At 43.4% G+C, this 16,930-nt stretch overlaps 2 protein-coding genes across 2 annotated transcripts; one reads left to right on the plus strand and one right to left on the minus strand.

Moving 5' to 3' along the window:
• Nucleotides 1-776: 776 nt before the first annotated feature.
• nanog (nanog homeobox) lies at nt 777-2,402 on the minus strand. Its single transcript, XM_028966295.1, has 4 exons — nt 2,024-2,402; nt 1,516-1,883; nt 1,302-1,421; nt 777-1,079 (listed from the first exon to the last, which is right to left on the minus strand). The coding sequence occupies exons 1-4, from the start codon at nt 2,400-2,402 to the stop codon at nt 777-779; spliced, it is 1,170 nt and encodes a 389-aa protein (XP_028822128.1).
• Nucleotides 2,403-4,781: 2,379 nt separating this feature from the next.
• On the plus strand, nt 4,782-14,180 carry ipo4 (importin 4). The gene is made up of 30 exons (XM_028967158.1): nt 4,782-4,958; nt 5,121-5,207; nt 5,284-5,363; nt 5,446-5,487; nt 5,805-5,934; nt 6,040-6,219; nt 6,890-6,955; nt 7,479-7,580; nt 7,675-7,758; nt 7,963-8,112; nt 8,220-8,273; nt 8,375-8,484; nt 8,667-8,775; nt 8,992-9,121; nt 9,218-9,331; nt 9,456-9,569; nt 9,668-9,791; nt 10,089-10,200; nt 10,281-10,399; nt 10,707-10,784; nt 10,871-10,928; nt 11,044-11,149; nt 11,551-11,744; nt 11,909-11,956; nt 12,074-12,199; nt 12,316-12,542; nt 12,634-12,766; nt 12,843-12,947; nt 13,182-13,251; nt 13,630-14,180. Exons 1-30 carry the CDS (start codon nt 4,893-4,895, stop codon nt 13,758-13,760), a joined length of 3,249 nt encoding a protein of 1,082 aa, XP_028822991.1. The 5' UTR covers nt 4,782-4,892; the 3' UTR covers nt 13,761-14,180.
• The last annotated feature ends 2,750 nt before the right edge of the window (nt 14,181-16,930 follow it).

Genomic DNA, 16,930 nt, shown 5'->3' on the forward strand with positions numbered 1-16,930 from the left:
ATTCAGGGATTAAGTGTCTTGATCTGGGATACAGTAGTAATAAGTGCATTTGGTCTCCCAGTGCACAGTTGAGTGTTTTATCCACAAGGCTACTACCACCGCCCCACTTTGACTAGGTTATGAAATGCTCAATTTTGAGTCACTACTGAAGTCCTTCTGGATAAGGGTGTCAAATTCTGTAAATGTAAAATTAAGCTGGTTTGACTAGATAGCCTAAAATTGATCAAGATACCAGTGAACTCCTGGGGGAAGGGAGGGGAAAAAAAAAAAAATTCATATTTCAAAACAAGTGAAACGAATAGTGCAAGCACATTGGGAGTTTATTCCATGATCGTGTGAAACTTTAAATACTAAAAGGCCTCGACATCAGAATTAAAGGCCACAAATGATCTGCAAGATAAGTTGGGGAAAAACTAAGCTGCACATGCAGGATACGGTACAAAGCGGAACATGGACAAAATCAACACAGTCTGCAACAAACACACGAGTGCAGCATAGGGGAGCGGTGCCTTGCATTCAAGTTCATTAAATAGTCAGCATGTTTCCTTGTAAGGAAAGTCACATGATCACAAGGATACTGCTTTTAAATATACAGAAAGTTTTAAAAAAAAAAAAAAAAAAAAAAAAAAAAAAAAACTGCTTGAGAAAGAGAGTATTGGTATTGCTATAAAAATCCACCCAACCACCCCCCAAAAAAAGTTAGCAAAGCACCAAAGTAAAAAGCTCTTTTAAAAACTATGTACACCAACGTATCAAAATTCACAAAGAACAGTAACTTATAATGGCCACTCTGTGGCAGCATGCACTGCAGACATGCGAGCCGGCGTGCCGGCACCCTCTGCCAGGCTCTCATCGTCGCTGTTGACGCTCGAGTTCCCGTTAGGTGGCACATATACACCTTGGTGGGGGTATTCATACTGAGTTATGGCTGGAGGGAGGGGCCAATTCCCTTGGAGTCTGCCAGAGGGGGATGGCGGACGGCCGTAGGCAGGGTAGAACGGCGGCGTCTGTGATGGGGGACCCTTCTTGAAGACGGCGTCTCTGAACTGCGGATTAACACATGGCTCCTGGAGCTGAAACTGGGGGGAGAATAACATTAAGAAAAAAATAATAAAAAAAAAAAAAAACCCACACACAACTGTATAGTCCTGCCTTTAAGACACTTTCCTAAACTAGTGAAGTGCCTCCTTTGTGGACTAATTTGTTCTTTGTCCCTGTTACCTACCCATCTGCCACTAGCTCGACAGTGTGTGCAGACAGGGACTGAATTAGCAGAAGGCGTTCCGATCGGAGACACTTACCTGAGAATGTGGCGTTGGAACGGTAGAATAACCAGAGTTGGGGAACCGCTCCGATACCCAGGTATTGTCTTTCTGGTGTCGCTTGAGTTTCATTCTGCGGTTCTGGAACCATGTTTTCACCTTAAAATAAAAAGGCATGAGGGAGAGCGCAACAAAACCCCACCCAACCAGAACGCTGCAAAGACAATGTTGTAGATTGTGGGCCCGGTCTCACCTGTTTGTAGGTGAGGCCTGTAATCCCAGCCAGAGTCTTCATCTCAGCAGGGGTGAGGTACCTCTGCACGCTGAACCGGTGGGTAAGCGCGGTCATCTGGCCCTCGGAGAACGCGGTCCGCGTTTTGGCCTTGCGGGGCAGCCCGGCCTGCCCCGGTGGTGACGAGGTCGCGGAAGCTGCAGCCACGTTCTCATCCCCGGCATCCAGACCAGAGGGCTCCTCTTCCAAAGGCGCGAGGGAGCGGGACAGGTCGTGTTCCGTCGGACAGTCGCCACCAGAGACTTTGCCGCCAGGGCCTTCCTTGGCCCAGTTGGTGGGGTCGGCCTGACGGACCGAGCCCTCGCTGCTGCTCCCTGAACTCCAGGAGTCTGTACAGCAACATGTGACACCATTATTATGAAAGATATTACAAAGGGGAATGACGGTGCAGCGAATCACATGGCCAGAGGGCGCTGGTCCCAAAAACTACTTCATGGCTCCAGAGTAAAGGCCTTGGCGCTACCAGTACCTGGCGTGTGGGCCTCGGAGTCGCTCGGGTTGTCGCTGGACGCCCGCTCGCTCTCCTTGGCCAGCTGGCGGTACGGGCTCCGGGTTTGGGAGAGGAGGCTCCGGGCGTCCTGCGCCGCGGAGTCGGGGAAGTAGAGAACGGGGGCGGGGTAGTGCGCGCCGCCGCTCGGCGCGGCCGCCTCGGGACTCTGTGGCGGGGACTGGTGCGCCGCCTGCGTCGAGTAGAAGCCGCCCGCGACGACCTGATGGCTGTAGGCCGCTTCCGCCCAGTTCAGGCCCGGCCGGTTCTGCTCCGACCCGGGCGGGTACATTAACCCGTAAGCATACGCGTGGTAAGACGGGTTGTAATTGTAGCTCACCGGCAGCTTCCAGTCCGCCATCACTGCTAAGCCTAACTAAAATGACCTCAGCCTGACCTTATAAGTGCAACGTGTTCCCTAAAATTACTACGACTGATATTGCCTAAAACATGATTTTAAAACCCTACACACACTACCGCGAACACCAAGCGCACAGCCAACAGACCGTCCATCCCGGCGCTCAGGTAGGTTTATAAGGTCAAGTACGTGGGCGTGGCCTATAATCAGGGGCCACTCCCACTTATCCAGGTTTGCTCTTTTGTCCAAAAAATGTCTGGAAATTGTAGGAAAAGAAGATGATTATATTTCCTTCGACATCTAGATAATATGATAACATTAAAAAACTTTTTGTTAACAAACATATTTTATTGTCCTAAATACAAATAAAGACAAATGCTAGGAAAATGTAGATGTGGTGTAATATTTGAGTCTCAAATATATTGAATTAGTGTGTTTGTGGTTCTAAGATACGTGATTTACTGTTCAGAATTAGAATTGTGTTTATTGGCCAAGTATGTGAGCGAACACATAAGGAATTTGATTCAGGTCAGTTGTCTCTCTCAAGCAAAATGGCAATATGCAACATATTCTAAATCCCTAATCCAGAAAATACAAAGATTACAGAAGTAATACTACAAGTGTACATAAAGTTCCTGTGTCGGCTGGTCCTAGTCTGCAGTCATACAGTCAGAAATATATTGAGAGGGCGTTGTTGGTGCATGATGGAATAGTGTGCCATCTGTTGAGCGTGTTGCTATTTTTTTTTTTTTACATCACCTGAAAACAAGCAAAGATGAATGAGCAAATATTACCATATTAAAAGATGTTTTTGTACCCCCCACCTCAGCTGTATTAGTATGGTAATTGTTCAGTTAGGGTAGGAACATGTGATAATGGTAAGCTTTTGTGACAACAAAAAGGTCTGAATGCCAGAGATAAGGTGATGTGAAAAGTGCTTTCCCAACAGATGAAGGGGGAGGAGGAAAACATGGAATGGAAACCTGTCAAGACAAAAACACAACCTTAAAACAACTGCAATGTCTAAATATCTATTTAGAAAATAAGCTTTTAGGAGCTTTTAAAACATTATCAAGCATTTCCAAATCTAATCTGACCTTTTTTTCAATCCACTTAGTTTGATCTGAAAAAAACAAACTTTGTTGATGCAACTGAACATTCTCCAGCCTGTATAAATGATCACACGATAAGTATTTCAGAAACTGTATATAACATATTGTACACAGGTTGGGGTGTGTTGTTTCCAGCATATATGAAAGTGAAGTGATTGTCATTATGATACACAGCACACAGTGCACAAAACTGCTTGTACTCCTCTGCTTTTAACCCATCATCCTTAGTGAGAAGTGGGCAGGCATGACAGTGTGTGGGGATGGTGCTTTGCTCAGTGGCACCTCAGTGGTTCACTTCCTTACCCACTATAGGCCACCACTGCCCCTGAAAAAGTGACCTCTGCATTTAACCCATCACCCTTGGTGAGCAGTGGGTAGCCATGACAGACGCCTGGGGAGCAGTGTGTGGGGACGGTGCTTTACTCAGTGGCACCTTGGTGGCTCAGGATTCAAATCAGCAACCTTCAGATTATGGGTCCACTTCCTAACCTGCTAGGCCACCACTGCCCCTCTCTCCTGTGGATCAGGATCAGTCTTATTGCTGTTAGCATTAGTTCACAGCTTTTGTCTCACAGCGGGGGGTTACCTGGTCCCTCCTTTTAACATGCAAATAGCTCATTATCACAAACATCTTAGTCATGGTAAACTATATTCAGTTTTGTGTTATAATGAGAAGTTTAAGGACAAATAAACCAATCAGCTATAGAGTATATTGTTGCACAAAATAGTTGCTTTATTCTGTATGTCTGATTAGAAATTTCGTTTTATCATTAATAAATTTCAGTGTGCAGTGTAGTGCTGTTTTTTTTACTTTTCTTATTTTTATTACTTTGTTTTATGTGCTTTTTTTTTTTTTAAACAAATATTAGTATAGGATTAGAAAAAAATGTATTATGTTTAATAGAATTTTATGGCCTTCAAGTATAATTTATGAAATATTTGTAATGGAGAGAATTGTGTTTTTTTGTAAAAGTTAGGCAAAATGATTAAGTTCGTGGTAAGAAATATTTCAATGTTTGTGTCACTTGATGCATACGATTCTGATGTTTTTAACCTTTCAATAACATTGTAAATAAAAAAACGCCACTATATTAAAAACAAAGTCACCGTGAAGTCCAACGACGAAGATCGTTGAAAAAAGTAGTAGTAATAATAATAATAAGAATAATTCCATCGGCGTCCACGCTGCTCCGTTCCGTGGGTCGGCGCTGTGCGCGGCGTCCCGACTCGCTGCGCGCGCGGCCCCTCTGACGTCACCGCGTAAGAGGCGGTTCCCACCAGCCGCGTGGAGACGACGCGCTCCTCTCTGGCCGCGAACCCGGCGAAGCAGCCACTGGACCACCGAGACCCGGCGTGGACTCGAACCGAGACCGAGGCGAAGATGTCGGAGGAACTGGAGCAGCTTCTCTCGCAGCTCACGCAGCCCGACAACGCGGTCATTCAGCAGGTGCTCCCTGTCCCTCAAGTGCAATTTACGTTTGCTAATCGCTAACTCGTTAGTTTACGCCATTTCAGTACTGTTTCCTCACACGGAATAGACGGTCCGATGTGGGGTTTTTTTTACCCTTCGGCTCACCAGACGTCGTCTTCCGCCACTTTTGTGTCTCAGGTCACGGCACAGCTGAAGCAGGCGTTCAAAGACCCGGCTGTGGTCCCGGCTCTGTGTGCGGTCATGACGGGCTCCCAGAGCCCGCAGGTGAGTGTTTGCAGCAGCAAGTGAACCGCGTGTGGCGTTGGGCCGCGGCCTTGCTCGAGTAACGCTGTGTCCACAGGTCCGCCAGTCGGCTGCGGTGGTGTTGAGGATGAGGGTGAAGAAGCACTGGAAGAAAATCAGCCCCGACCACAGAGAGAGGTTGTCCGTTCGAGCAGGCACTCACGTTTGCAGTCGCTCCCCCTGCTTTTTGACTCACCTGTGTTCTGTTTCCTCACTCCAGCCTGAAAGCCATGGTCCTGCAGGCCTTCCAGCAAGAGACAGAGTAATTCCGTTTATTCACTACAATAGCATGGTCCCTATGGTCTAAAAAAAAACTCATGGAATTCGAAAAGAGAATTTTCCAGGTCTTGAAAAGTTTTGGAATACAACATAAACAAATAAATTCATGGAAAAGTCATTGAAATTGGATTGACACGAATAATCAAGTGCAGAGAGAACCTACTGGCATGAAAATTCATGGAAATTCTTTTCTAGAAATGTGTAAGAACCCTGACACTAAGTAGACATGCCACCTGTGATGCAGATACATGTAGTAGTAGATACATGTCTGGCATCTAACATAAACGCTCATCTTTGCAGACACGCTGTACGGCACTCGCTTGCTCAGCTCAGCGCAGTGATGGTCAAGCACGAAACACCGGACCAGTGGCCCGCTCTGCTGTCGTTACTTAACCAGTCCACGAAGAGCAATGACCCTCAGGACCGGCAGGTGGGCAGTGCTTTAAGAAGAGAAAAAGAACTTTAAATATGACAAGTCACACTTAAACATGAGTTGAAGATAAACTGACTCTGACGAACCTGTATCCTCTTGTAGGTCGGTTTGCTTCTGCTCAGCAAAGTGGTGGAGTCGAACCCCGAGCCCTTTGAGCCACACTACCAGCAGTTGCTGCAGCTGTTTGGAACCGTACTGCAGGACCTGGAGAACCCCACCGCTCTGTATTACTGCATGCACACCCTCACTGCTATTATTGCCTTCACTGGCTCGGGGGAGCTGGTGAGTTTGGGTCCAACTTTGTGCTTTTATTTATTTATTTGTCCACATTAATCTGGAATTGTTTCATGCTATTCTCGTCAGGGTTCTTATGGTCATGGAATTTGAAAAGAGAATTTTCCTGGCCGTGAAGAATTTTTGAATATGAAATAAACACATAAAGTTGTGGAAAGGTCATTGAAATCTTATTGACACACAAATGTACAATGAAGTGCATAGTTCCTGTAAGACTGTACAAGCATTTTTTTTCTACGTTTACAACTACGTTTAAAACAAGTAACTGGATTAGTATCTTGCTTTACATGATGAACCACGTCACATTCTACTGCGTGCATTGCTTCCGTATCCCAGCGCCTCTGCAGCCCCGTGTCTCCTTTTATAAGTCATGTAAATTTCAGCTGATCTATCCCAAAACCTGATGGGTCTGTTATACTTGGGTGGAGCAAACTTGGAAGAAAAACTGTCGTTTAAGTTAAGATTTTCAGGGTTGTCATAAGTTTAACATTTTTCTGTTAAATTTGACTGTTTTTATCAGAATATTTTTGTCATTGTAAAAAGTACAACAAAATTAGGAAATTAATATACATTTGTACAGATTTCAGAACACATGAAAATGTGCCTTAGTCATAGAAAAAAAACCCTATCTTGTGCATCTTTTTAATTACTTTTACAGAACCTGATGCGTTCTTTGATCCCAAGGATTATTGTCGCTCTCAAACATCTTATTAAAGCTGATGAGGTGAGGTGTAATCTTATTGTGCTTTAACACATTCCCAAACTTTTTTATGTGAAATAATGTCCATACGTTTTTATGAGATCAGGTCTCATGTTTATTCCATTACATTTACAGCATTTATTCAATTTACATTTACTTAAGACACCCTTATCCAAAATGACTTACAATCAGTAGTTACAGGGACAGTCTGCCCCTGGAGACACTCAGGGTTAAGAGTCTTGCTCAGGGACACAATGGTATTATTTAGGGTTTATACCTGGCTCTTCTTGTTCATAGGTGAGTGTATTGCCCGTTAGGCTACTACCTTTATTCTGGTGTGTCTTTGATAAAGGCACAAGTCTCTTACAACTCCACTATATAAACCACACCAGCACACCTGCTACCCTGATAGCAGAGGGGACTTATTTAAGAAGGAATGCATACAAAAGCATTGGTGTTCTCCGGATGATTGTCATTGTATAATTGACATGTACACAATCCCCTCCCCAAAAACTTTCAAGAATAATCTCAATATTTGTATTTGTAGGACCAGGCCAGTGAGTGCATGGAGGTATTTGATGAACTGATGGAGACTGAGGTGACCATCATTGTTCCCTACATTGCTGAGATTGTCCATTTCTGTCTGGAGGTTAGTCCCTGGAAACAGTTTTTTCATGTTTATGGTATATTGAACAGTTTGATTGACTGTGTGTGTGTGTGTGTGTGTGTGTGTGTGTGTCAAGGTCAGTGGCGATGCTGCTCTTAGCAGCTCCTTGCGTGTGAAGGCTCTCTCCTGTATTGCCTCCCTCATCAGATTGAAGAGCAAGGTAACTTGTATACTCATGTACATCTACGGGGCTCCTACATTCATTAAAAACCTGCAAAAAAGTCATGGAATTTGAATTTGGAAAGTTTTAGAATCCGAAATAAAATAAACTTATAAAGTCATTAAAATCTGGCACACATGTATAGTAAGACTAAACTACAATGTTTAAAACTAGTAAAGTCTCTGAATTTTTTGTCACTTTCAGGTTGTTTTGAAACAGAAATTGCTGAATCCCATCCTCCAGGCTGTTTTCCCTATTCTTAGTGCAGCGCCGCCACCAGGGCATGAGGATCCTGAGGATGATGAAGATGATTCAGATGAGGACAGTGAGAGTCCGAAGCATGTTGCTGGTCAGGTTGGTGCTTTTGAGGGCAGGATCTGTCCCCTTCCCCCCCCCCCCCCCCCATCTCATTTGTCTATACAATTCAGCTGTTTTTTTTTTTTTTTTTTTTTTTTTTTTAGGTGATTGATACTATGGCTCTTCACATGCCACCTGAGAAGCTGTTCGGTCACTTGGTTAGTCAGTGCATAATACCAGAACTTTTAAGGTTGTTTATTTAGACTCTTGTTTGTATGCATATCCTTACACTGGTGTGTTGATGTATGTTCTGTATTAGATGCCGCTAATTCAGGCATGTTTGGCCAGTGAAAACCCTTATGAGCGGAAAGGAGGACTCATGTGTATGGCGGTGCTGGCTGAGGGCTGTGCTGACCACATAAGGACAAAGTGAGCTTTTCTCTAACTAGGGGTCTTACCTTTATGGTCAGTGCTCTGGATAGGAAGTTATCAAAATGACTGCTATATAATAATTGAGAATTGTTGACATTACCACATACAATTAAGTCTCATGAAATGTCACTGCTCCTATAATCTGGACCTCCTTTGACCATTCACTGTTTCTCAACCAGGATGCTGTCCTCTATGCTCCAGACTGTGTGCCAGAGCCTTTCTGACAGTAACCAGGTGGTGCGCAGCGCTGGCCTTTTTGCCCTTGGACAGTTCTCAGAACATTTACAGGTGAGTGCAGGTAAACCAGTGCGGTAATGCAGTCGAAAATGGTGTTCAAGAACCTTCACACTATGTTATGTTTGAGAGTAATTATTGTATTGCTAGTCATTTCTAATTAATACGTTGCTTTCCCATTGTGTCTGTTGATTTAAGTGCTCTTGTGTAAATTATGTTTACAGAGCATTGACATTTAGTCTCCTGTGCATTTTCTTGTATAATCATTAGCCGGAGGTCAGCAAGTATCACGCAGAGCTGATGCCACTTTTGCTGGGGTATATGTCCAGTCTATATCAAGCCAAGATGCTCCATGTCACTAAGGCCTTCTATGCCCTGGAAAACTTCCTAGAGAATTTGGGTGGGTGTCTGCAGCCTCAAGTTACATCCCCCCACTTTTAACTTTTACAGTTACTATTACATAATTATAAAATAAAGTGCTGCTTTTCTTTTTCAGATGAGAATATCCAGCCCTACCTGCCCACTCTAATGGAGACTATGCTGTCTGCCCTGAGCAATTCAGATAATCTCAGACTAAAAGAGCTTACAGTCAGTGCAATAGGTGCTATAGGTAATTATCTGATAACCATTAATTAAGTCTAACAACCTACTATCGGATAACCATTATTTAAGACCTCATTTAGATAAACATTCAGATTTACATATATAGTTGTGTATAATTATCTCTCAATCAGCCAATGCAGCCAAAGAGATGTTGGTGCCTTACTTCCCCCCGGTGATTGAGAGTCTTAAGGGCTTTCTTACAGACACAAAGGATGAGATGAGAGCTTTACAGATACAGGCGCTGGGTATGTACACTCATTCATAAAATTTCCAGCAATTTTTAGCTTTCAGTTTCTTTGGTAGTATTCTGGTTTTATTTAGTGCAAGTTTCTCTTTCTCTCAGATACCCTTTCAGTATTGGCCCGTACTGTGGGGAAGGACATTTTTAGGCCCCTGGCAGCTGAATGTGTTCAGTTGGGGCTGAACCTCTCTGATGTGGTGGATGACCCTGACTTGCGTCGGTGCACGTAAGTTTAAAAAAAACAAAATCCCCTCACACACTTTCTTAAGTGTAATATGTATGTAAGTGTTGTTTTTCTGATTCTAATCCAATAAAATATTTGAGAAAAAAATGTGCTGTGCTTAGTATTTGGTGTTTTTTAAAACTAATTTTTGAGGCACCATTCATTCAGCGAAACCAATACTGGTGTACAGATTAACAGCAATAATCAATTCTGAAAATGTGTTGGTAGTTTGGTTGCCAGGACTGGATTGGTTGAATACAGGTTCCTTGGATAAAATGTTTCTCCTATAACTTTGAACAGGTTCAGTCTGTTCTCTGCCGTTTCTACGGTCAGTCCAGAGTGTCTGACCCCTCATCTCACTGCCATCACCACAACTATGCTGATGTCTCTGAAATCCACTGAGGGAGTCATGGTGAGTACTACTCATCAGTTCTGTGGAGCTCATCAGCATGAGAGTTCCTGGCTTTGTAGCAACGTTTTCCTGTTCCACAGGCTCACCTGAATGAGGATAAGCAGTTTGTCCTTCTGGATGATGACGAAGATGAGGAAGAAGGCACAGGTGATATTGTTTTGGAAGGAGAGAGTGAAGAAGATGGTCCAGATGTTGCAGGGTTGGTGAACCAACCCCCCCATACCCCCATTTCCATTAGTCACAGTTTGTTCTTAAGTGTTACTGATGATGATTGAATAACTACTCAAGCAACCAATGCTTTCATTTTAATTGTACTAATGAGCACAAAATTGTCAGATATGCATACTTCACTATACTTGACTATACTTGGGATATTTGCATGCTTGCAAATATCCCAAATGGTATTCAAAATGTACTTTATTTAATCTGAATTTCAGTTGCTTCGACTGTTTTAATTTTGATACTGTGCTTTGAGATTACATCTGAAAACTCTTCTTTATCTGCAGATTCAGTGTAGAAAATGCTTACATTGATGAAAAAGAGGATGCATGTGATGCCCTGGGAGAGCTTGCCTTCAACATTGGGTAATGAGCTACATGCACAGCACATGGCCTGCTGTTTAATTTCTAATCAGCCTAATTACTGACTGCCTCCTTCATGTGTCTGTCAGTGTTGCCTTCCAGCCCTTCCTGGAGTCCAGCTTTGAGCAGGTCTATGCACTGCATGATGTAAGTCTGTTTTAAAGCTGTTTGTCTTTTGGACCATAAACGTGTACTCTATAAAGTGTTAATGTCTTGTGTGGTCATGGATTTGTTAGGTGTAATTTTCCTCTGTGTCCCTCAGTTCCCCCACGAGGATGTGCGCAAGTCAGCCTTTGCAGCCATGGGCCAGTTCTGTCGAGCTCAGCACAAAGTCTGGCAGGAAAACCCGTGTGAGGCCAACCACCAGGGTAGCGTAGCCATCCTCTTTATCCCCCCGCTTTTCCCCTGGGCTTCCCCTCTCATTTTCTGTCTATACAACATTTTCAGTCAACACCGACCTTGGAAATCTCAGAAATTTTTTTTCCTGACAAGCCACACACTTGCTGCACTAAGTAATTTAATACAAGATAGGAGTAACCTGTCAGCACTTGGAGAAATTTGATAAAAGGCTGTGTGCTTGGCTTGGAAACTGCAAAAGAAAATTTGATTTTTATTTAAATCAATTGACACAGTGCAAGTGGAATAAATCACTGCAGCTGCAACTTTGTACTGTTGCTAACAGAAGTACACAATATGCATCCTCAAGTCAGTATACAGTTGTGAGTTATTTGAAGCCATGATGTGACTCACACAGTCTCTCTGTCTGCAGGCCTGCATAAGCTGCTGGGCGTGGTGCTTCCCTGCTTCCTGGAGGCGGTTCGGCAGGAACGCGAGCGCCAGGTGGTGATGGCCGTATTGGAAGCCATGAATGGAGTGATCAAGTCCTGCCAGGGGGAGGCGCTGCAGACCCCTGGGAGACTTACTGAGATCTGCCATGCCATCAGAGACGTGCTGAAGAAGAAGGTATGGCCGATGTTTTTTTTTTTTTAAATCATTAGAGCCTTGGGAGGCTATGCCTTTGCCTACCAACACCCTTTGCTGGCTTGATGGTACACCATTTGATGTTGATTAGTTGGCCTGTAGTTGGTTTGTGTTCATAGTGCCATTATCTATTCACTCTCCTGCAGACTGTGTGCCAGGATGGTGACGCTGATGATGAAGATGATGAACAGGAGGTTGGTAAATTTCTAATTTGGTGCGAAGCATAGTTTGTTACATTTTGGGGGCGACAGAACTATGATGAGGTGCTCCAGTTTACATTATAGTTAACCACCCCTTTGTGTCCTCTGCAGGCAGAGTATGATGCCATGCTGCAGGAATTTGCTGGGGAGGGAATTCCTCTCCTGGCCTCAGCTGTCCCTGCTGAAACTTTCCTGCCATACCTCAATGATCTGCTCCCCCTTATAATGAACAAAGCTGTGAGTCTCAACCTTACAAAGAAGAAATTTGTTTTTGTGATAAATTAATCCAAATGGTGCATAAGACTCATTACTAGTATATACAATATCCATATGATTGTTTTTTTCCTTGTTAGAAATCCTCTTGCACAGTGGCAGACCGCTCCTTTTCCGTGGGTACCATTGGGGAGACGTTGCACTCATTAGTGGGTGTAGCTGGTGGCAGAGGTGTGGCTGGGCGCTTGTCCAATCGCTTGCTTCCCGTGCTTGTTGCCGGGGTGAAGGACAGTGATGCAGAAGTCCGCAACAACAGCGTGTATGCCCTTGGAACCCTGGCAGAAGCTGCTGGGCCGATTGTGGCATCGTATCCTCTTTTGTTTTTGGAGATATCAATGGAGAGAGAGTGGTGACTGTCCATATCCTATTTCTGTGTATCCTTTAACCCCTGATTTCAGTGATTACCCAACAATGCTGTCCCTCTTTTCCAACCTGTTGTCCAAAGAGTCAGATAGAAGGGTGATTGACAACCTCTGTGCTGCCCTCTGCCGAATGATATTGAGCAATGTGGCCGGTGTTCCACTAGAACAGGTATTGTTGTATTTTCAATACTTCCCACTTGTCAAGTTACATTGTTACCCAACTGGGAGTTTTTTTTGTTTTGTAGGTGTTCCCTGTTCTTGTAGCACAACTTCCTTTAAAAGAGGACCTTGAGGAGAATAAGACAGTATACAGGTGTCTGGTTTTCCTGTATTCCCACAGTCCTGTACTGGTATGATCTGTTTTTTTCTATATATCTCTGAAATTATCTCCCAAAATTATCAATTAAGAACCACATTTTTGATAATATATTCAAAATGGTTATTGATTAACATTTAGGGACCCTTTTCATATGCATGAAGTATTTATTTTTATATATATATATATATATATATATATATATATATATATATATATATATATAATGTTTTACTAAATAAACAGGTAATTTTCTTGCATTTTCAAGGTTGTGAGTCACTTGAAGACTATAGTGTTTGCCTCCAGCCATGTTCTTGGAACTAAAGACATAGATGGAGGTGCGTATTCTTTATAATAGAGAACTCTATCCATTGCCCATGTTTATTGAATCAGATTTATGGCAAATATTTAGAAACAAAACTTTCCTAATATCAAACAAAAATAAGGGAAACGTGGGTGTCACTCAAATACCTTCTGGCGAATGCCCCGCCCACATGTGAGAACTGTGCCAGAAGTGAAAACACATACTCAGGCAGCATAAACTTGGGGCGCCCTGACTGAAAAGCCAGCAGTGAAACTGATAAAGTAGCAGGCGAAAATGAATAACGTCTAATTTTACATTTCTTTGTCTTATTTTTGTTTCTGATTCTATTAATGTGCCAAATTCTGTAATTTTATGACCTTGTCTGTGCCAATGGGATTTCTTTCTTTTTCAGAAACCCAGAACGCAATGCTTGTGCTACTCCAAAGTATGTCCCAGCACCACCCTCAGGAGTTTGAAGCTGCCATGATGTCACTTCCTGTCGAGGAAAGGACTAGGATCACTTCAGCTTTCTCACAGTCATAGCTGCACCTTTCCCTCTTTTTATTGAACAGCCTCACAAATATAAAGTTATTCAGGATGTGTTTCATAGAGTTTATTCATCAATATTTGCACATTTAAGCACTTGACTTAAAAACTTGCACAACTTTGCAAAATTCACATTTAATTTACAGTTACCTAGTCAAGCCAAGCATTCAGTGTTTCCATTTTATTTGTTCTTATTTGCTTGAAGTGGTGTTTTTTTTTTTTGTGGTTAATTGAATCCCTGCACTTGTGATTGGGAATGGAAAACTCTTACTCTTTGGGAATGACTTCATGATTTGAATCATTCAGCATCAGTGTTAGCTGTTCTGCTGTGTAAAATTAGCCCTGTTGAACTCTCCACATTGTGGTGGACATACGGCTCTGTTTGCCAGTTTTCAATAAGACAATCTAAAATGAAAAGTGTCTCCTTTTTATTTGGTCACGGTTAGTGCACAGACTAATGCATTCTTACAGCCATCTGAAAGCGAATTAACATCAGTGTCACACTATGCTTTTCTTTGGGGGTTATGTCTCATGCCCATTCAGAATGGACCACATATTTAACATGACAGTAAAAGTTATTTCTGTAAAATTATTAGAATAGCGAGCAGTATGCAAAATTGACATTTCAGCTCAGAAAGAGTACAAGTGTGACCAAGCGGTGTTAATTAGGTGAGCCCCCCAAATTAGCTTATTTCTCACGTGGAACATGAAGTTTCTCTTCTGCATTCAGCCATTTGGACTCTGATTCTGGGTCCAGAGACAGAGTCATCTCAAGGGGCTGCAGGCCATTCTCCCCTGCAACTGAAGTAGATAAAGCATTTATACACCCCTCACAATAACCGGTCTGCTGTATAGAGTGGGAGGCCAATATAAGTCAAAGACACATAAGATACGCACTGCTAAACGTTGCTGAGTGGACTGTTTTCTCTCATGCAGGCCTGCTGTGATGCAGTGATGGTTGCTAGCTCAGTGTATAAAATGATTAAAAAAAAAGCTATTCTTCAGCCAAGTAGATCTTGATCGTGCTTTTGCTAAGCAATGTAATTGCTGCATTTATTAACATGTAATCCTAGATGTATGTAGTGATAGGTGTGATCAGCTACGCTTAGTACTGAGCGCACAGTTGTCAAGTTGCGAGTGTGTTTTGTGTGCGGCAGACCTGGCTCTGTGTGTATCCAGGGCAGGATGTCCACACCGCTTCGGGTGTATGACCGGTCCGTGTGAGACTCGGTGCTGTAAAGAACCTCCTGGCTCTTAGGGTGTCCGGGACGCTTTGCTTTTACCCGGACCTCCAGGACTGTCACCTCTTTCTCCTTGAGTTTCCCAGTTTTGTTTCTCACCTGGGTGCGTTTGGTGTCCACCCACACCACACGCTCCTTCACTGCTGACCTACACACAAACACTTTTTGTGGGAACTTGCATCACACAACGCCAGTTAGCCAAAAGCCACATTACAATTAAACAAGCTCTTTGTTTTCTAATCTAGTCATTACAGTCTAACATGCACAATATCAATTTTTTTGATTAGATAAAATTTGGTGTCTAAAGTAGTCCCTTTAAGACCGACATAAGTACAAGTACAGAGGAAGTGTCTGTGTGTGTCTGAACAGAACTCACTCATCAATGCCCAGGTCTGAAAGGGTGGTGTCCAGAAAGGGAAATGCCTGGTCTGGGCTCAGGATCTCGATGGGCAGGGTGAAGCACATGGGCACGTCCCAGAGCAGTTTTGAGCGTTTGGGGGCCGATGTGGCGGAGGTTGTAGAGCTCTCCGGCCCTCCATTCGTCTGCTGCTGCTGCTGGCCCCGCTCCTGGGGCTCCTTCTCTGTCTCCTGGCCTGCCAGCTTGACTTACAGCTTTGTTTCTTCTCGTCCCAAACCCCACTCTTCCTTTTATGAGTCCCCTTTTTTTCTACTCAACCTTTTTCCACCCTTTCAGCCTGAATTCACGTCCGGACACCCAGCTCTCTCTCCCTTTGGGGATGGGTTGGCTCTCCCTTCGCTGCCGTGTGCCCAGAGACGTTCTCGTTTCCTCATTTAAATACTGAGACCTGTGTAATGTGGCGCCCAGTTGCAAGCTTTATTAGACTGTCAGGGAGAATGACGGATGGGCCTGTTGTTTTTATTGTTGGGGAGTCCTCCACGTGGAGCGAAAAATAACGGGTTTGAGTGCACGATGTATGCAAAAGGTCGACATTGAGGTTTTTCATGCAAGAGCAGGGTGTTTGATCATAAAGATTACTCACCAAGCCAAGAAAACTGAAGAAAAAAAATTCAAGGTGATGCAAATCATGTCTATTGGTGTAAAATTGCACATTGTCCTTTACATACCTAAAAAAAAATTAGTTTGATGCGATTGAAGCGATTTATTATTGCATAGGTGTAAAAGGTCAAGGGATGACCCATGTGATGTTTGTACACAACCCACTACTCGCACCCCAAGCCAATCGGTTATTAACCACCTGCGTAAATATTTCGACCCCAACTGATTGTTCAACAGAGATCCCCTCCCTGTTTCTCTGAACCTCCCTCAAGACAGCCGTGTGCTCGCTGACTGATTTACTGTGATCTCGCAGCAAGGCGTCACATTTTTAATGCGCCAAAAGCCTGTTTGCCTCATAACTCCTGCAGGGAGCCCACATGCGTGGCACATACCGCATTATGGTTGGCATACCACATTCATCCCCCTGCTCTGACAGGCCAGTCCTTTCCACTGAGGCTGGATAATTAGCCTGTGCCACATACCAGCAGGCCCTAACAAAACAGTATTGACTAGATTGCAAGTCTCATATAGATGTTACTAAATTACAGGAACAACGATACCTCAAATTTCAATAGCATAGAAAATGCATGAAATTGACGGCACCATTGAGCAGTGTGGCAGGCAGTGCTGCTTTCTGTTGTGACTACTTGTGTGTTGCATACTAGAGTATTAATGAAGTTGCACCTATCTGTGCACTAATATACACTGTATTTATAGTTTTATTAATCCTATATGATCATAATGATGAGATAAGGACATGTTCAGCACAGGAACTCGTTCATCTCCATTGTGAAAGGCGGAAGAGTGTAAAACAGAAATTCATTGCTTTTCAGAAGATGGAATATGAGGCATTTCACGTTTTTTTTCATGTTATAACGTTGAGTTTGATTTACAGTGTGAAAATATTG

This window comes from Denticeps clupeoides, chromosome 2 (genome assembly GCF_900700375.1).
Source record: "Denticeps clupeoides chromosome 2, fDenClu1.1, whole genome shotgun sequence".
Classification (NCBI taxonomy): Eukaryota; Metazoa; Chordata; class Actinopteri; order Clupeiformes; family Denticipitidae; genus Denticeps; species Denticeps clupeoides.

Excerpts from the sequence above, each read along its gene's own strand:
- nanog (XM_028966295.1), bottom strand. The coding sequence starts at position 2,402 with ATGGCGGACTGGAAGCTGCCGGTGAGCTACAATTACAACCCGTCTTAC. Across the intron at positions 1,884-2,023 it reads CTCCGAGGCCCACACGCCAG|ACTCCTGGAGTTCAGGGAGC; the intron begins GTACTGGTAGCG and ends GTTGCTGTACAG. Across the intron at positions 1,422-1,515 it reads CAGGCCTCACCTACAAACAG|GTGAAAACATGGTTCCAGAA; the intron begins GTGAGACCGGGC and ends TTTTATTTTAAG.
- ipo4 (XM_028967158.1), top strand. The coding sequence starts at position 4,893 with ATGTCGGAGGAACTGGAGCAGCTTCTCTCGCAGCTCACGCAGCCCGAC. Across the intron at positions 10,785-10,870 it reads GAGCTTGCCTTCAACATTGG|TGTTGCCTTCCAGCCCTTCC; the intron begins GTAATGAGCTAC and ends TGTGTCTGTCAG. Across the intron at positions 11,957-12,073 it reads ATGAAGATGATGAACAGGAG|GCAGAGTATGATGCCATGCT; the intron begins GTTGGTAAATTT and ends TGTCCTCTGCAG.